This window comes from Lampetra fluviatilis, chromosome 49, assembly GCF_964198595.1.
Source record: "Lampetra fluviatilis chromosome 49, kcLamFluv1.1, whole genome shotgun sequence".
NCBI lineage: Eukaryota > Metazoa > Chordata > Hyperoartia > Petromyzontiformes > Petromyzontidae > Lampetra > Lampetra fluviatilis.
The window spans coordinates 7,639,850-7,660,349 of NC_136323.1; the positions used below are offsets into that span (position 1 = coordinate 7,639,850).

General features: G+C 45.3%; 1 protein-coding gene across 1 annotated transcript in view; it reads left to right on the forward strand.

Annotated features, from left to right (window-relative positions):
• LOC144948506 (microtubule organization protein AKNA-like) overlaps positions 1-20,500 on the forward strand; it is a 65,936-nt gene that overhangs the window by 13,835 nt on the left and 31,601 nt on the right. Inside the window, exons 2-12 of the mRNA XM_078878042.1 lie at positions 708-964; positions 2,753-2,930; positions 4,293-5,659; positions 6,122-6,196; positions 6,624-6,789; positions 8,029-8,198; positions 12,241-12,300; positions 13,481-13,599; positions 14,750-14,921; positions 16,008-16,171; positions 18,415-18,537. Of these exons, the coding sequence (XP_078734168.1) occupies positions 854-964; positions 2,753-2,930; positions 4,293-5,659; positions 6,122-6,196; positions 6,624-6,789; positions 8,029-8,198; positions 12,241-12,300; positions 13,481-13,599; positions 14,750-14,921; positions 16,008-16,171; positions 18,415-18,537 (2,705 nt within the window). The 5' untranslated portion in view covers positions 708-853. The remainder of the gene's footprint in view (positions 1-707; positions 965-2,752; positions 2,931-4,292; positions 5,660-6,121; positions 6,197-6,623; positions 6,790-8,028; positions 8,199-12,240; positions 12,301-13,480; positions 13,600-14,749; positions 14,922-16,007; positions 16,172-18,414; positions 18,538-20,500) is intronic.

Here is a 20,500-nt window from a genome sequence, read left to right on the forward strand (position 1 = left end):
TGAATTACGTTGAATAAATACATACGCTGTTAAATAATGCAATTTATCATAACACAAATACATCAACATTGGTTAGAATAAGCGTAACGTAAATTTAAATAAATATTAAAGAATCACACTTCATAAATTAACTTACCTTAAATCATGACGCTGCTGCGCATAATTATTTTATTTCATCCTTTTCATTTCACCACTTTCTCACATCACATTCTCTCTTATCACTTTCTGTCATCACGGTATTTCTCTCTCCCCCAATGCAGTTGTGTAAAGTTCCAGATGCGAAACTGTTTTCTATATAAACCAAAAACTATAGCCATCCTCCATCCACCAAATCATTAAGGCCTCCCCAAACCAAACAATTAGTTATTCTTGTGCCTGGTACGTATTTTAAGCTGAGTTGACCAAAGGGAAGAACAAGCCAGATTTAGATGCCACCTGCCCTTGAGGTTGTACCTGGTTTTGAATTGAATCCAGGTTGCTGGGAGCAACAGACGCGTTTATTATTAATACTAATTTTACAGGCACTTTGTCAAGCCCACTATGATGTGAAGGTTTATGCGGACATCATCGCTTGCCACTGATGTGAGGAGCTGCGCCTTGGATTCGAACTCGGGTGGCCGGCGTGTCAGCTCAGTGCGCAAGCCACCGCACCATCAGCTTTGCAATACGACACCGCGCGTCTCAATCTGTGCCTCCTTTTCTTACAGACGAAGTTGTTGTGCGCTCTGCTTGAGCCACGTGCTTCGAGGGGGCCGCCACTGGAACATCGCGGGGGCGCGTTGGGCATGGGGCGAACGTTGCCATAACGAAGGGCGGCGGTGGATTCGGAGCGCCCCTCGTGCACGCGACGGCGATGTCTGCCCGCTCGTCTGACGCCGAGGTGGAACGAAGCGTCCTGGAGGAGATGGATGAGAACGGCATCATCCGAATGGCGCAGTTCCCCGACGAGTTTGAGTATCAAAACGTGTGTTGTTGTTTTTTTTCTCTGTCTAAATGTTATTTTACATTGGATGCACGTGTTATTTAAATGATCGCGCCGCTGTTTAAAAGGAACGCACCCCGCTATTTGAAGGGAATGGAATGGTTGGTACAATGTTTGCGTAGACCAGACTCGCAATCCAGGGGTCGCCGGTTTGATTTGGCAGTGTGTGATGGAGTGAAGTGTGGGTACTTCCACCTATCTTCAAGATGACGGACCAGCGGTGAAGGAATAGGCTAAATTACGTTCTTGAGGGGCTCTCTTGGGCTCCCTCTAGTGGCTTCTGTTTTGCCAGAAATGGTGTGAGCAAACAATTGCAGAGCTTGACCCTATTATTTTAGAATTCATAATGTTCTCGTAATACTATGGGGCAATAACGCATTGCATTTATGAAGGGTCTCATTGTGACCACTTGTGTGGGTCGTTTCAATGGTAGAGGCCACACCGCCAGGGTAAACATCGATGATCGGTAAGAGGGAGAGGAGAGCTGGGAAAAATGGGCGGGAGGTCGTTACATAGTGGAGATGTCACTCGTCAGAGGCGAAAGAGAAACACATGAAAGGTCTTAAGCCTGGAGTTCAAGAGGGACTGTGCGGAAAGGCATTCCAGACAATATGAAGTGGAAGAAGCCACTTACCACACATTCGATCCCAGGATAATCGATTCTTACCGTTTGGTTGTATTCCTCCCTCCCCCACCCCGAACAATATTTTTTTGAACGTACAAAATGTGTCGCAATACTCCAGGGGCAGAAGTGGAGAAAGACACAAACAAACAAACACAAAAACATGCCTTCAGGCAAGCTGTGTCGTCAGTGTAAATGTCAGATAAACACAGCTATGGCGAGTAGTGTGCGGGCGATAAGGGGAACAGTTCCGTGTTAAACTGTGTGAAGAAAATGGAGCGAGTTCATAAAATACCAATATTCTTAGGTTGTTATTTTATATATTTACCAATTTATAAAATTCCACTTTCTTGTGGTCAAACCATTTATAATACCACCAATCCCAGCGTATCTCAGCAGCTAAGCAGTGCGAAGGCTGGATGGTGCTTTGATGGGCCACCACCACCATGTACAAACAGGGTGCCATCAGGCTGCTGTGGAGCTACGTGGTGGGGCAGCAGAGGGCTGTGTGTCAAAATACATTGTTGCGATGTGGTGTAATGTGCTTCGATGTTATTATCACGTCTTCGCTGCCTGCCTTCACCGACCCATCCTGAGCGGCGTGGTGAAGTATGGTCAGATAACCTCCACGACCGACAGACAGCGTGGTGAGGTCCTCATCCAGCAGCGGACTGACACAAGGTTCCGTACATGTGGAAATATCCACTGTGCAGTGTACCTAGCATGTGAGTGAAACTGGATATTTAAATGATGATTATTTTTGGCTGAACAAAATTCAAGCTCACCTCGCAAAAACACGTGTTCATTTAGCACTCTGTCCAGTAGAGGGCATGTGTGTTCTTCGCGGGTGAGAACATGAGATGAGAAAAGAGGCAAATCTAAAGTGCTGAGATTTTTGTTCAGCATTCATTGGCATCTCACCTTATTGTCATGCACGTTTTATGGTCTTAGCAGCTTGATAATAAGTGGCTTCCATTGGCATAGGCAATTACCGTTGTCATTTCATGCACACGAGAAACATTCATTTCTAATTTGATTGTGAAAAAAATATCACGCCTGGATTTCGCCACAAAACAGCATGTATGCTGTTGTTGCTGTTGTTGTTTTGACATGTACTCTTACGTAAAAACATGCTTTGTTTCACACAGAGGGTGCTTGACAGGGGAGATGATGGCATTGAGGAATTTTATACACCTGGTGATGAGCTGCCAGATGGCGACCCATCCAAGCACGGGTACGACGGAGACTTTTATACCGACGAGCCGAGCCTCACGGCCAGTGACATCCCAGACTCGGCAAATTCGTGGGGCCCTCCTGCACAGAATGGTAAGTACCACGTGTGAAATTAAAGGGGAGGGCGGTGGGGTGGAGGAAAACGTCGTGTTTTGTTTTTGACTGATTTACGTTGTGGATGCTGTGTAATGGCGAGCACGCTAAACTTGAAATCCACTGGTCATCAGTTTAGTCTCCTGGCATGGCAGTTGAAATAATGGTGCAAGTTTATTAAATTTCCCCCACACCCGCTTCTGTCCATCTAGGGGTTTGTTGGGGAGACCATGGTTAGTTTATTTGCAGATTGCGTGCGGTGCGGTAAAGTGTGGGTACTCTCACCTTTTCCAAGACGTCTGGCCAGCGTGGACAAATAGACCAAAATGCTCTTGAGTGGAGGCTCTTCTGCCAGCAGTAACATCAGCGAGTAATTGCAGGGCTGCAACTTAACCTTTAGTGAACAAAGGTCAAATCCAAATGGCTCCTTTGCTCCAGTGCTCATGTCCATTCGTGACCATTGGATATTGCACATTTTTTTATGGCAAGAGCTACTTTGCCAATAAAATGAACGCGCATCAGTGGAGATACTTATGCCACCGGAGTATTTTGTTGGTAAAATAATATTTGACCAACATGGAATGGGGAATGCATTCATGCAGCAGTGAATTAACAAAGTCGTCTAAATTCTTTAAGATTCACATCGAATAGGCCAACCTTAAGTGACAAACTCCATTTTAACTTATTAAAAATTATATTTTAAAAGTATTTTAAAACAATATAGAACATCAATTAATATTAGGATTATCTGGATATAACTACCAGTATTGCAGACCATACTCAACAGCACCTTCGGGTAGGCCTTGCACCATGAATTCCAAACGTACAAATTATTTTCTTTTATTATCTTACATAGATTTCTATCTCACCTTGTTCCAATGCACTTTACAGCGATTATACAATTGTACATAAGACGATGGGAGTTGAGATAAAATATGGGGTTATTCAAAGTGGTGGTGTAGTTATGGTGACACTTAGGAGAACAGGTGGGAGAGGTTAAGGAGGGGTTGGGGTTGGCATAGGAGTAGTGGTAGTGATAGGGGTAGACGCAGGCCTGGTCATAGCTGGGAGGGCAGGAGCGGGGATTAGCAGAAGCAGAATGGGCTAGGGCAGGGGTCGGAAACCAAAATGACAAGAATACATATTTTTTTCGAATTCGGTAAAAAAACTCAATATTTCAAGAGCGGCAATGCATGTGAATACGAGACGGTACTTAATAAATAAAGTCACGAAGCAGTCCTTAAAGAGCTGTACGCGGTTCCGGAGCTGCAGATCGCCAACCCCTGGGCTAGGGAGAAGAAGTGGGTTGTTTTAAGGGAGGAACGGAAGCAGGTGAGTGAAGCCGATTGTGTTGTTGTGCAGAGCGATGGGCGAGTCGGCGGAGGCGCTCGAACACCACCGGCGGCCATGGTGGCAGCCGGAAGCCATCGCTGCAGGAGTTTGTGGAAGCAGAGGACGCACTGCGAGGCGCCCACGGGAGCGCGGAGGAGCAGCCAGACCTGCCGTACGACCGCTCGCTCATGAACGACAGCCTGGCCCAGTGGCAGGAGATGGAACACCTCCTGGAGGTGTACAACAAAACCCTAGATGCCAGTGAAGATTTCTCCGATGGACCACACAATGCTGGCGCGGCGGACTTCCTCGGCTCTGGGCACGAGTCGCACTTTGAAAACTCTGAGGAGATGTACGGGAACACCGGGAACCTGCTGGGGGACACCATGCACTTTCCCAGAGACTCGGACGTGCAGGGTGTGTACAACCTGGAGGACGCGCGCGAAGCAGTGGGTGCTGGCCAGCTGGACGGCGGTGCGGAGCTTCGTTGGGCGGGCGCGCCTCGGGAGAGGATGGATTTGAACAGGCATCGCCTGTCGGAGGAGTTTCAGCGCGACGAGATCCACCCGAGCAGTTTCATCGCCGCCGAGATCATGCCGGACTTGAACGGGGAGAGTGCGGACGAAAGAAACAGCAGAGTTAGCGAACCCTCACAAAGGAGCGACCACTCGTCGAGGCTGCGTAATGTGAATAAACAACAGGACAGATGGCTAGAGGGGGACGCAGACTACTCGCCACAAAACAGGCACGGCGTTGGCAAAACGCCGGCTGGACTGATGTCCACACAGCACAAAGGGACGTACGTGCAGAGAAGCCCGCTAAAGGCCGACCATGGGCTAAACGTGATTTACAATGCACAGGACGACCATCAGCACGTTGCAAGATCGCCGAGCTCGAACGCCACGCTGGCAGCTCCGCAGATGGTAACGGAAACACCGGGCAGGTCGAGGCGCTCAAAGCCGTCGCCTATGGAACCGCGGGGTCACGTGAAGACGCCGAATCGGTCACAGAGCTCGAGAGCGTCCGCTTCGAGGTCTGGTCACACGAAAACAGCTTCCAACGACAGAATTGGCTCCAGGTCACCGAGCCCTATCGGAACCGCGCACAATGCACGAGCCTCCCGCTCCATAAGCCCCGGCCGGTCTCAAAGGCAGCTGAATTACCCACTTCCCGACTTGTCCAAAGTTGGACCCAAGGTTAACTTTCCCAGGCAAGGCCACGTCTACCAGAATAAAAGGGCATCACTCGGGGAGGTCGAAACACCGAAATCCGCGCGGTCGCCGGCTGATGTCGTGCGCAGGGTCCTGGCGGATTCGGATGCTGCACCGTTGTGTGAAGGTCAGAGTTCAAGGGTTGTCACTTCTGACCCCGCGACAGACTTGGTGCACCAATTGCAGGTGAGAGCTTTAGTGAAGAATTACAAATGTGATTGTTTTTTTTATATATATGATTTTAACAAGCTTCAAAAATGGCAGTGCTGCATCATGCTTTCTGATTAAATAAGTTGACATTTAATACTGCTGGATGGATAGATGCAGGGGGATTAAAACATCTTACCAATCTTAATCAACTTCCATGCCTGGGAAATTTAATTTGGGACATACATAAGGATTCCAAGTCCAGAGTGCTAACCATTATACCACGGCAGCATCCCTTTTGCCAAAAACTAATAAAGCATACTTATAAAACCATCCTGCTTGCATTTATTACCACATTCAGTTATCCTTAGTGGATAATTGAATGTGATGATTAAAGGAAAATTAGTTGGTATGTTTATGGTGATTATTATTGATGGTGTTGTAAGTGGCCATGGATTATTCTTTTTTTGACCATGTTTATATCTATTTTTTATTCTGCAGGAAGATTATGACCGGTTACTTACTAAGTACGCTGAGGCTGAAAACACTATTGACCAGCTACGACTTGGAGCAAAGGTCTCTGCAACAACAACAACAATCTCGTTGACTGTAAACTGAACAAATGTGTGCCGATTCAAGTCTCTACTACAGATGTCTGTGTTGTATGGTCATTTATTTAAGTGATCCATTTAAAGTGGTTACACGTGGGTTTATCGTTGTCACTGAATTATAGTTGTCATTGAATTGCTGTTCTAAACACAGCAGAATGATGTCGGGAGAAGGGGCTTAATTCTAAAAGATAGCTTCACGATTCAATTGCACGGATGTTGTGCTCGAAAATAGGATCATTGAGCTTGTTGTATCAAAGAATGATAGTGTAATATTTATTAGAGCATTTGACATAGAGTACAAGAGCTTACCCTGCTTCCCTGGGGTTTTTGCTATTTTCCGCTGTGGCTCGGGACGATATGTACTCATTCACATTTCATTTTGTCCATCACAGGTGTCTCTGTATTCGGATAGTCCTGTGCCCAGACAAGTGGTGCAACAGCGAGTGCTCCCCCATTCCAGTCAGGTCATGACCTTACAATTCCCACACTCCCAGCAAGCAATGCTGCATAACACCAATCCCGCGACGTCGGAATGGGCACATTCGACAGCACAGTTTGGTGAGTCGGATATTTTTGGCTGCTTTTATTTTATAATTTACACTAATATGGGACTATCGTTTTTAATGGAAAAAGATAACAAATGTAATTTTAATGGCTTCAAAAAGTCAAAAAGTCTCCCACTTGTTCGCCATCATTGTCAACGCGTGTCTGGAATCTTCTCCAGGTGGTCTCCAGAGCACGGAGGCACATTTATTGTGGTATTGTTGCATATTCTCAGACGCGTTAACATTTTTTGAAGCAGCTAGTATATATACATACGTATATTCGGTGCACATTACAAGGCTGCTGCCCTGATGTCAAGCACACTGGACTCGCAATACAGAAGTTGCCGTTCAAACAGTGGTGCAAGGTTTTCTTTTTATTCTCTCACCTCCGCACACCCCGCAGTATAAATAGGTGCGTCACAGTCGATCGGCAGGTTGTGTGTGGTGGAGTAAAATATGCGTACTCCCACCTCTTGCAAGATATCTGGCCAGCGTGGAATAGTAGGCCAAATACCCTCAAGAGGGGATCTCCAGAGCTCTCTCTAGTGGAGGCAGTTCTGCCAGCCCGAGCACAACATTGTAGGGATGCAGCTTTACCTTTTACACTTTGCAAAGCAGCCTGCAATGGTGGTGTTATACGTTTACAGCCTTTCATTTGGGGACATTTTTTCGGAGTCTAAATACCCTTCCAGGTGATGGTCTAGCATTGTGTCAGGGTAACATTCAGAACTTATTTTGTTAATATCTTGATGAAGGTGCTCCAGTGTCAAAAACATTATTTTCACTTTGTGGGAAGCCAACAACAGTGATATACATGGATTGGCCCCTGCTCTAAGATCGTGAAAGTTCTGCTACCGGTCATCAAGCAGTGGATTCATCATGGCTGCTGCTGCTGCTGATCCAGGAACTACTAATTGAGGATGTGCACCACCCACCAGCAAATGCTCACTTAAATATATCATAAGAGACCAAACTTTGTCTCTACATTAAATAAAAAAAATGCTATGGGGCAATTGGCCCAATCATCCCATAAGTGTTTTGGCCCAAACTTTTTGCCGCTGTGAATTATTTTTGTTTTTTATACCTAAAGAATATATGAGCTGTGGTTAAAGCGGCTGACGTTTCACTCCGCCTGCTGGGAACGGAGCGTTGGACATCGTGTGGAACAACAACGCGTAGTGCATCTCGAATACACATCGCACCCAGTAGAGTGTGTATTCATCGTGTTCTTTTACAAACACACTCCCCACAGCTCCTTACACGCAGCCAGGAGAGCATGAGGTCGTGAATGAGCACGGGGCACAAGGCAGCACTGGGAGTTTCGGCAGGGCCCCACAGCCTCCCTTGGATTCCCTTAATCCTAGCATCACCTCTCAGCTGGAGACAGAGCTGGCCAAGCAGGTGAAGAAATTCAAGGAGCAGGTGAGCCACTCGGCACGCACAGCGATGATCATCAATGCTGTAGATGCCACCCAGAGGCAGATGTAGAAACTTCCCAAACGGAGGCCGTTCAGAAATGTCAAGCTTTTTTTAAATCAGGCCCTCCATGAATAATACGCAAAATCACGTTCAGTGTATTTATATCAATAAATACAAATAAAACACCAATTGTATTTGTCTCAAGAAGGTTGTGATCCATCCCCATGAGCCCCCTGTCTGCCCAGTCGTTGCCTCCCAACTCTCACTGCCCTATCTTGCTGCCCCTTCTCTTCCGCTGTGGAGTTTGTATGTTTTCTTGTTGTGCACAAGTTTCTTCTGCGTTCTCCCGTTGTCTCCATTAGCTTGAAGTAAACGTGCAATGCAACATCCCAATGTTGAAGATTTACCAGCAAATTATCTAATTGGGATTACACATAGCTGCAAAGTTGGCAGGACCCTCCTGAAAAAGAGTTTTGAGACTCAGAGATGTTTTACTACATAAACAAGCATAATAACAACAACAACAATAAAATACGAACTTGGTAAGAGCTGAAGGAATCGGATTCCAAAACCGAGCAGTGTGAACATAATGAGGAGATGTTATTTATTGCTCTTTGAATTTACTTTTCTGAAGTTATCGCCATTCATTTTGCAGCCTGGCAGACCTTTCCTCTCCATGGCCCAGAAGTCGATCTCTTTTTCATTTTAGAGCTCCCAAATGGCTAAATTAGCTGTGGTAAGGTTCTTACAATATCCCTCCACCTGGCTGAGAGTCTATGGTTGATAATATATTCAATAATCATTAATTTAATTTAACCAGTGTTGGCAGTGCTATGAATTATACAACTGCTTATAGGCCTAGTGGTGACAATGCAAGTCATTTTATTTACCCATTAAAGCCTCCCTGAGTCTCAAGGCTCCTGTTCAGGAGGGTACCGCATTGGGATATTTGGCCAATTTCATTCATGAGCATATGGCACGAGGGAGGAACAAGGCATACTCAGAGGAAACACACACATACAACGGAATATCGCTCAAAGCTCTGCGCATATAATATATATTCAATCTATTGCTGTACTGCACACAAGCTAAATAAATGTAAAGAAATAATTTGCAATTTCCTCGCCAGCTGGCATGCAGTGCTGCAGATGTAAATGGCGATGTTTATGATAACATTATCTACAATATATGCAATATTTTACACATGATACAATTTCAAGCCTCGAGAATGTGTATATAATATGGGAGCCACGGTACCTGGTATACAGGAGGTCGTGGGTTCTATTCCAACCATGACCCCTGTATATTTGGGGTTTGCATGTTTTCCCCGTGGTCGCGTGGATTTTTCTCCGGGTCCTCTGGGTTTTTCCTTCCACGCTTAGAAACATGCGTTTAGAGTATTATGCTGCTATACATTTCCACGTGATAATCCATTTTTTTCAGCAAAAATGTGTGGCCAGTACGCTTTTGAAAAATAGCCGTATAGCTCAGTGGGCCTTTCCTGGAAAAACAATTTTTTTCTCGTTTACAATATGTGGCAGGCAGCAGAGGGCAATACTGACAAACTCAATGCTGTAAGTATAAGGTGGTGATGTGGCCGAGCCGTAGCGCGTTTCGTCCACTTGTTTCACGGTTGGAATCCAGTGGCTGCCCTGATTAATACTGCGGGTGTAATACACTTGATAATGCTGCATGCCTTCTGCTTCACTCACAGTGCACGTGAAAGGTGCCGTGACGTAATTCACATCAGTAGGCCATTGGTGTCGGGATCTACATTTCCCCAATTCGAAAATCAACCGCAACTTACTCAAATTGGGATTACGCTTAGCAATCAACGCCCCCTGCTGGCAGAATGATGCCCCAAGTCACTTCTTGCAAATGAGAATCATGCTGCTCTCTTGAGTCCTCACCTAGTAAAAAAAAAAATACACCTTGAAGTTCACATACTTTTACGTAATGTATGTTGCTCCCCCACGTTTACGCTCACCGCCTTCACCAACCTGCACTGACCAGCGTGGTGAAGTATGATCGATTAACTCCCGTGACCTATGGTGTGAGGATGCTCTCATCAAGCAGCGGATCGACACAAAGGGCTCTACATGTGCATTATGGTGCAGGGAATACATCGCACACGACGAAGTGATTGAAAGGCGTAACGTATGCACATGCGTTTAGCCGAGCAGGGGGATTTATAAGCAATTTCACAATGTTTGAGCAGACCCCGCAGAGAGGCGAAATGAAATTGTACAATGAGCTGTTGACGCGGTGGATGTATCTCAAGATTCATCTCACGTCATCTCACTGGGTCTTTGTTGTAAAATACAATCGTGCCCTTTGGCGCAACTTTCCACATGGCGTACACGCTGCTGGGAAAAGTATTCGAGAGGAGACATCAATCCGGCTGTGTTGAGACAATCTTGTGACTCTTGCCACGATGTGCCCACTGCCATAGCTGAACAAAACAGCTCTTAGCGATAGCCAGATAGATAGAGATATATTTAAAGCACGGTACAAAAAAATATATTGGTGAATAAAAATACACAAATCAATTGCAGATGCAGGCCTCCCCTTGCTGGGTTGGTCATTTTTGGGGGGTTACTTGACCATACTTCACCATGCTGGTTATTGTGGGGTCGTGAAGAGAAGTACCCAGGCCCAGTTGACAGTGATTTTAGAAATAGCCGCGAAACACTGTGCCACTGCTCTACTGATTATTGACTAGCATCTTTGAATGCTGACATTTCATTAAGTCACTGGGGAAGGGCGGTGGAGGAGGCGGGAGGTGTACGCTTATGAAATACACTGCACAGCAACCACAAATATAAACACACCAACATGATGCAAAACGTTCCGTTACTTAGCAATGCAGCCTTCAAGCACATGCCCTAAGTCACTGCTGACCTGCCCTTTCTGGACATTCGTGAAGAAGAGCTGTATAGCAACTTCGGATTCCTCCAGTATAAGTAAATGTTCTGATTCTGGTAATCTTACCACTACGATGCTACTATCTCTGAGACGTGTTTTCGGGTTGGACCGTGTGTTCTCAGATAGCAATGCAGCACAACCGCGAAAACCTACCCAGTATCACTACACCAATGCAGCAATACACAAGTGCCAATATATGCTGGCTGATTCACAGTGGACGTCAAACGTCCGTTGGCGTCATTCACAAGAATGGGTCATCGTGTGCCGGTGTCAGGGTCCAAATTTGCCAAATTCACAAGTCTCCCGAAAATTACTAAATTGGAAATAGGCGTAGCGATAATCGCCCCCTACTGGCAGACTGATGCCCCAGGGTCACTCTCGCGAATGTGGCTAACCCTGGCCTTTTGAGTTCTCACCTGGTGCAACAAAATAACCGTGAACTCAACTTTATACTTGCATACTCTTAGGTTTTTTTGGTAAAGTCACGTAGGTAAAACTAAATAAAAATAAAAATAATAAATAATAAAAATAATAGAAATAAAAGAATTAATCACTGTATTACAGAATTTACTGTATTACAGTAAATTCAGCTGTGACGGTCCCACCTGATGACGGAGACTTGTGCTGCCTCCGAAACGTCGTGATTTATTATTTTATTTCTATTATTATTTCTATTATTTACTTTTATTATTTATTTTTACCTACGTGACTTTACCGAAAAAACCTAAGAGTATGAATCTTTGCAGTCACGAAAGCTTCAAATCTATAATTTATACTTGCAATTCTGCCTGCATTCATATCACTTTGTTTTGCTGTACAAATATTCGTGTAAAATGTGCCGCCATATGTGCCGGCTCATCATTAGCAGCCAGGCCTCACAAGTGATGAAAGAAACCTGAATAATAATAATTATTTTATGCTCATTATGAAGATTATCCACCCCCTGTCCCCTCCCCCCCTCGCCCCTCCTCCTCGTACCTCCCCACTTCCCCCACCCCCATAGGCTTCTGTGCCTTACCAATATACTGGCCCATAAGCCACCACTGAAGACCATCCTTACCCGAGTAATCATACCACTGCAAACACCACAATACCGTCTCTTTTTCTGCTGCCATGGCAGGTGGACATCTTCCAAAGGATGCAGAAAGCTGGACAAGTGACCCAACAGGAGCAGTTTCAGGTACATGTGAAACAACCGAATCACTGCCCATCACTGCTCTGACATCACGTTAGCTCTCAGAAGCTAAGCAGGGGCGAGCCTGATTAGCACGTGGATTAGAAACTACTAAGTTGGCGAGGAGATTGCAGTCCAACAATGGATTCTGGAATCTATCTGCACGGAGGTTTGAGTGTGTTACCTACTCGTATGTGTCGGTTTGGACTGCGTCCTCAAGTTTCCTCCCACATTAAACCAAACATTTGTTAATTAAATCGACCAAGCACTCCAATGAGTGAGATTAAATCCTAGTCGATGGTTGATTAAGCCCATCATTATCCCACGTTCATAAAACTAATACAACTTTTGGGGAAATTAATCGTGGTCCTTCTATATAAAGACTATCCCGGGCATAGGAATGTAACATCTCCACCACTTGCTTAGTACCACCAGCAGACATGAGCACGATCACTTTATTCATTTGATCAAATATACATTTTGACTCTGACTTATGAGTAAATATTAAAAGCAGGGCATATCATGCAACGAACAATATCTAACAATACTGAAAGAGGGGAGAGCCTGACATATTGTTATGCAACTGATACCGCTGAGACTTACAGATTTCCCACGACAGCTGCTTCAACAATAGGATGTCCTGGAAAACCTACCTATACTCGTTGCACTGGATATACTGAACTGAGATAACAAACTTAGCTGCAATGAAGTGGGGTAAACAAGTCAGGGTATATTTAGTTCACTGCTGATGCATTGGGTGCCTAAACAAATATTGTGCTAAGTTGTGACCTTATTGAATGACGCTAACAGAGGAAGTTTAATTAAACTGTGAAGTGAGATGGATGTGTGTGTGTACGTGTTTGTGTGTCGGGAGCGGTAGTTGAGTGGTTAGAGCGCTGTGCTAAGAACCCGGCGACCCGAGTTCGATTCCCGCTCATGGCCAACACCAGTGACAAATATCTTAACTGGTCCTGCCCCCCCTCCCCCTAGGTCGACTCAACCTCAAATTAGTGTGGTGTGTAAACATCGCCACTGGAGAAACAACGGCGGTCGGGTGTGGTGCTGGCCACCCCCCCTCCTCATGTACCGTGCTGGCCTTCATAGGCGCTCGCTAACAGCACTTGCCCCAACAGTCTGTGAAGGCTACACGGGGGATCTTTGTCTTTATTTGCATGTACCCCCACAGACTTACCAGCGGCTGCGCGAGGGTCAGGATGTCCTGGAGCGTGGCTATATGGCCGCCAAGCAGCAGCACCAGATGGCTCAGAGAAACTCAGCTGGCAGCGGAGAGTTTGATGCCAACAGGTTCTGTGATTCAGCCAGCAAGAGTGCACTACCTCACCCCACGCTTTAATATTCTTTACATTTGAAAATTCAGCACTCGAGGCGGAAGGGTGGCTCAGAGGTCAGAGCGCTGAGTTGGCACTGTTCAGATTCTGGGTTTGATTATGTTGGTTGCACTCTCTCTCTGATGGCATGTTCTAGTCATGCGAGTTGACTTTCTTGCAGCTTGTCTGAGATGGGGACCTCTATTGTCTTCTTTCTCATCTCTCCATGTCTGACCTAAGTCAAATGTTGTCATTCCTGAGCTCCGTATCATCCTCATTTTTTGTGGTGCTCATCATTCATCTGCTTTCTAGAGTCCAACAACAAGTCGCCCATGTAAAGACAGGTTTTATTACACTGCTATAAATGTCCCCCTTCAAGCTTCCTCTCACACATCACTCCATTGCTCTCTGTACATGTCGGCCGAGTGTAGTTTGTTGTTGTTGTAGTTGTCATCCCGTGACTTCCCACTTCTGGGCAAAGATCTCCCCCCATTGGCTTCCATTGCCCCCCTTTTCACAGTGCCTCCTGTCCAGCTGTGACCCCCGAACTCTCTGATGTCGTCTGGCTGCTGCTGCTGCCCCTTCTGCTGTCTCTCTCTCTCTGCTTCTCTTTCCTTCTTGCGGTCTCCACTCCCCGAGTAGATGTTTGTCTCTTGTCTCTCGTCAGCTGTTCTCATGACACATCGTGACCATTAGCACTCAATTTCCTTTGCTTTAATGACAGAGTTTGCGACCCCTGTTCTTTCTCTTATTTATATAACTGTTTATTTATGTATTCTTTATCCTGTCTCTTCCACTTACTCCAAGCGTACTACTTTCCAGAATGTTTTAGTGAACCTGTAGCTTTTTTTTTTACGTGTAGTATAGTTACATGTGGTATAGTTATTAATCTATTTTTGTACTCGTAAGGTTTTCTGGGGTGGGCTGCGCGTTGAGCATTTCTTATCGCAGGCTCTCACCAAGCACTGCTGTGGTGGGCTTCTTCAGGAGGCGAGTTAAAATTAAAATGCTCGCCACGAGGCCCAACACGGAAAAGCCTCACTTGCATTGTCAAGCGCCTTCGAAATAACGTAAGTGGCTCAATTTACATTGCGTGCATTTTAAGCAAATCGTCTGTTGTGTTACAGGGTGTTGGAGAGTGCCATATTCCAGTTGGGCATGCAGCTGGAGGAGATTTCCGAGTGCATGAATGAAACGCCGAGGACACCGCTGCAGTTTGGGGACGATGACACGCTCCTCCTGCCAATCGCGCCATCGGCTCTCGCCCCATCGCCCACCTCACAGACTCCGTACCCTCACGTATGTTCACAAGCATGATCCGGCTTGAGGTATTAGCCTGAGCCATTAGCGAAACAAACAAAAAAACACACACAATACAACTGGTACTGGCCAAATATCACGATGCTGATACATTGCCTATAAATTACTCAACTGGGATTACACTTATAAATATCGCCCCCTACTATGAGAACTGTGCGGTACCCTGCTGAAATAGTTTTTTACCAGGTCAGTGAAGCTCACCTGGTCTAAACAATCATAATAAATAATAATAATTGTGTTAATTACGGTGGCCTGTCAGCATTCGCAGCCTGGATTTAGCTATCGTTTTTGGAGCTGAATGGTGAAAAAAACCTAAGAGTATAACGTAGGGGGTGTAGCATGGTGTTTATTATTATTATAATCAGCAGTTAAGTATTGTTGAAGTTTTTTTTTATGTTTTCTTCCTCACCTGGTATACAGGAAGGTGTGGGTTCAATTCCTGACCCCTGTATATTTAGAGTTCGCGTGATCTCTCTCCCTTTGGTGGTCACATGGATTTTTCTTCTGGGTCCTCCAGTTTTTCCCTCCACGTTTAGAAATCTGTGTTCATATTTTTTGGCTTTGACTATAAATGACCACATGTGATGATGATGATGATGATCAGATGATATCAGCCACTTCGACGATCTGTCATGTGTGGCCAGGTCACCTCTGAAAGAGAGCTAACAGCTCAGTGGGATTTCCCTGATAGTAAAAATAGTTGAGTAGTACATTTCTTTATTTTTTTCCTCTCGTTGGCTATGGCCCCATTGGTGCCTAATGACAGGCCGCCACTGATTTCTGCTTGCATGATGTATGTATGTTGAACCTCTTTCGCACTGTACGTAGCCAACCATGCTAATCGGAGGTGCAGGGGAAGGACAACAAACTAAAACAAAAAAGAGTTCTAGAGAAATGAGTTTTCAATCTAGATGAATTAAAAGTGCATAGCCTCGAGTGGCTTCCTAATATCAGAAGGAAGAGCGTTCCAGACGGCCGCAGAAGCGCATTTGAAAGCAAGCGATGCGGTGACCGTCTTTGTTCGATGGCCAGCCAAAAGCCGCTGATCCTTTCTGTCTCCACCAGAGCCCACTGCCGGATGCCACTCAGCACCGTGGGGCGCTGAGCATGGAGCTGAGCTCGCTCAACGGAGACAGCGACAGCCCAGGGGCCCTGCTGCTGGGACTTCCGCCACCCCTGACCTCGAAGAGAGAACGAGCCGAGATTGAATACGCACGTCTCCTTGGCCAGTGAGCTGCGCAGCACCTGAAGACTCGCACACTCCAGTTTTCAAATCGAAATGGCAAAGGGCATTTGGTTTTCGCGCCGCTCCTAGGGCACACGGCGATCAGGATGTCGCTGTGTTTCAGAGACACAGTCCGTAGCCGTTTCACAGTACGGGGGCAATGCTAATGATGTGCGTTTCTCAAATTGGTCATTTACGAGGCATTTATTTTTTATTTTTTACATAAGTCACATAATGGAAAATGAATCGTCCACCGTGAAGCGGACATCACATACGTGTATTGTGGTTAATACACCCGCGGTATTAACGAGGGTGGCCGTGGGGCCCTAACCGTGAACCCCTCTGCAACATGGCGAAGACGCGCCACTGCTCGGCAACTGTCATGACCCAAACACATCACCACACATCACACTTCACCACACATCACCACAGATCACACATCACCACACATCACCACACACGAGACATCGCTCCTGCCCAAACTGCTAAGGACGATTAACACGCCTTCCAGAACACCCCCCCCCCACTCCCACCTACTGCCCCATTCCTAGATAATTTACAGCCCTAAGCAGAAATTATTACAAAAAACATTGGCGGAGAGATGTAGATGAGAGATAGAGATGTAGTGAGATGGTATAAATCTAAACAATAGCAGTGAGATGCAAGAAGATAGATACACATGAGACAGAGATGTAGAGGCATCGAGATATGTAGACACGAGAGAATGGTGGATATAGATGATAATAGATGCAGACCAGACAAGGATGGGTGCAATTAATTTAACTTTTCATGTTAATTAATTTGTCATGTTAACAAGGATATGAATTCTAGATGATTTTTGGTTCACCGATATTCTTTTTATGTAGAGAGGGCCATTTGAACTGCTTGGGGCCTTGAGCTTTTGCTTAGTTTTCTTATGCCTAGTGCCACGGCTTTACATGTGTGTGCCCAATGTATGCTACCTGCATTGACACTGCATCCAAAACTGCAGATTTCTCCTGTCCCCACAGCCTAATTACACGGCACGGACTGCAGGAGTAGTGATCCTCGCTCACCTGGTCTCACAGGCCAGTGTTGATTAATGAGCAGTTTGAGAGCCTTGAGCCGGATGCTGCGTGGACTATGTGCCAACACAAATCTTCCTTTGCTAGAGATGGCTCCTGCCTTAAGCGTGAGCATAATCCTTGATGATTTGGGCACTGGATTTTTTTGAGATTTTTGCCAGTCACTCTCGATGCTGGAAAATGTCCAAAAATGTTCAAAATATCACCTGGAAAAACTCGTGGCCTTTTATGCCTGCGCTGAAATCTGGGTTTACAAAGGATTTAAACAAGGACCAAGCCAAATATAAAATTCTATGAGATCAGAGTGAAGCCTGCTTTGAAATTATTTTCACTCTCGTGAAAGTTATTCGTTGGCTTATGGACAAGACCGGGTATGACTGAATAATTGCAAGAAGCATTATTGGTTGGTATATATATGGAAAATAATTTCCATAGTTATGGAAATGCAGTAAAAAATCGGGTTTAATAGCGCTGAAGTGACTGTTTATGTGTTGGTGGAAATTGTATTTTCCCATTATTTGGCAATTTAGTTTTAAGCAAATTGGAAAAATAAAAAATGGGCAAATGTCCATATATATGTTGGTGGAAGCAGCCTTACGTCCCATTTATAATTATGCATTGCCAATAAAAAATGCCCCACTGCTCAAATGAGTGTGGAGGCATTGATCATCTCAGACGTGAAAATTCCACATTCACATTTCAGAGGCCAGTCACTCTATGATAAGACCACTGTTGACAAAGTGGTGCTCCATTAATTCACCATTGACAGATTTTGAGCTGAGTGAATCCACCAAAACTTTGATTTGAAGTTGCAATCTTCTTATTGAGGATCGCACGCTCCAATCACAGCACTGTCCAGACAGTGGCTGTTAAGCCAGTCCATGAAGGGAGCCTCGTTTTGTTGAGGGATTCATCTGCATAAAGAAATGTGTGCACTGAAAGAAGGGGCATTGCCTGAAACGTTGCCTTTAATAAAACAGTTTCCTTTCAGGGCCACAGTTTTATTGAGTAATGGATATAATTTTTTACTATTATTTGTGTCTGTACACCACTGTCAAGGTAGCATCACAAGTTATGTTTACATATATATGCATATTTATTCCTGAGCAAAGCAATGCAAAGCCCAATCGGCTTCCTTAAAACAAGACCACGTGTGTCTTATCGTTACTGTTCGCCGTGGCAGGTACAACAACTTTAAGACGCTCCCAGACGCGTTCAGTTCGCGAGCGATGGACGCGGGCAGCGGGGACGGGGCGAGCGAGCGGAGCGACTCTGCCAGCCCCGACGGTGGGCGCACGCCTCGACCGTACGTATCGTGTGTGTGTGTGTACGTATGTTGAACTTCTGTTGCACCGTACGTATCGTGTGTGTGTGTGTACGTATGTTGAACTTCTGTTGCACCGTACGTATCGTGTGTGTGTGTGTACGTATGTTGAACTTCTGTTGCACCGTACGTATCATGTGTGTGTGTGTACGTATGTTGAACTTCTGTTGCACCGTACGTATCGTGTGTGTGTGTGTACGTATGTTGAACTTCTGTTGCACCGTACGTATCATGTGTGTGTGTGTACGTATGTTGAACTTCTGTTGCACCGTACGTATCATGTGTGTGTGTGTACGTATGTTGAACTTCTGTTGCACCGTACGTATCGTGTGTGTGTGTTTACGTATGTTGAACTTCTGTTGCACCGTACGTATCATGTGTGTGTGTGTACGTATGTTGAACTTCTGTTGCACCGTACGTATCGTGTGTGTGTGTGTACGTATGTTGAACTTCTGTTGCACCGTACGTATCATGTGTGTGTGTGTACGTATGTTGAACTTCTGTTGCACCGTACGTATCGTGTGTGTGTGTGTACGTATGTTGAACTTCTGTTGCACCGTACGTATCATGTGTGTGTGTGTACGTATGTTGAACTTCTGTTGCACCGTACGTATCATGTGTGTGTACTATGTTGAACTTCTGTTGCACCGTACATATCATGTGTGTGTACGTATGTTGAACTTCTGTTGCACCGTACGTATCATGTGTGTGTACTATGTTGAACTTTTTTAGCACCGTACGTATAGTGTGTGTGTGTACGTATGTTGAACTTCTTTAATACCGTACGTATCTAACCGTGCTAATCGGAGATGCGGGGGAGGGAAGGGCAACAACACTAAACACAAACGTCTCGTATATTTGCGGAACCACGGCGTCACCGAGTCTGTACACGAATTGCCGGCGATGTGCATCCAGCGATGTGCGTCCAGCCAAGGGTTAAGGTTGGGGATAGAATTCCATATCGGACGCCTGAGCGCAGGTGTTTGAGATGGATGGCTTTACATTTTTCACGTGGTGTTGCAGGACAATTCTGTCCAGCAGATTGTAGCCTGGGGATAAAAAAAAAAATACAAACAAATTCAGGAAGATTGCAATGATATCAAGGTGAGAATTACTTTACCCCTCCAGAAGATGAAGAATGCATGATGACTGGTGATTGATATTAACGGCATCAGAACATCAACAGGCCAATGCACACATCTCCTTCACGAATGGACAATTAAAGACAAGCCACGGTGCCATTGTGGCTATGCAACACAAACTATGGACTGGATAATAAACCACTGTAGTCTGTACTCCTTCAATGGAGGGATATCAAAACGACACAAACTCTCTCCTGAAGCCCTCTCGTGGAGAGCAAACGTCGACATTGGCGTTTGGCTTGAACATATTGCCGAATAGAGTAGAATTAAAATGCTAAACTAAAAGTTCTCAATATACCTACAACATTCAAGTACAGGTGTCTGACACATGTGCTTGAAATTCCGTGGCAAGATAGGTTAAGCATTGTGGATGTCTGGAAGAAAACATGGCAGGTGAGTGTTGTATATTTGATTGGGCAAAAGACGGTTGCGCTGGGTGGTACATTTGTGAAGGATGGGGCAGGGCTGGTTACTGAGGCCAACATTGCAGTGTATGTATGTATGTTGAGCCTCTTTCGCACCGTATTTAGCGAACCGTGCTTAAACTAAACTATTCAAACTAAAACAATTTTTATCTTACTAGGTAAGGCCCACTGAGCTATATAGCTCTTTTTCAGAAGCGACCGAAGTGGCTTTTCACGGGGAAATATATAGCAGCCAAATACTCTGAATGCTAATCGGAGGTGCGGCGGAAGGACAACAAACAATGAGTTTCATTTCGATTTAAAGCTTTCGTGACTGCAGGCATTCATATTCTTGGTTCTTTCGGCAAAGTCACGTAGAAGGGAAATAATAAAATAATA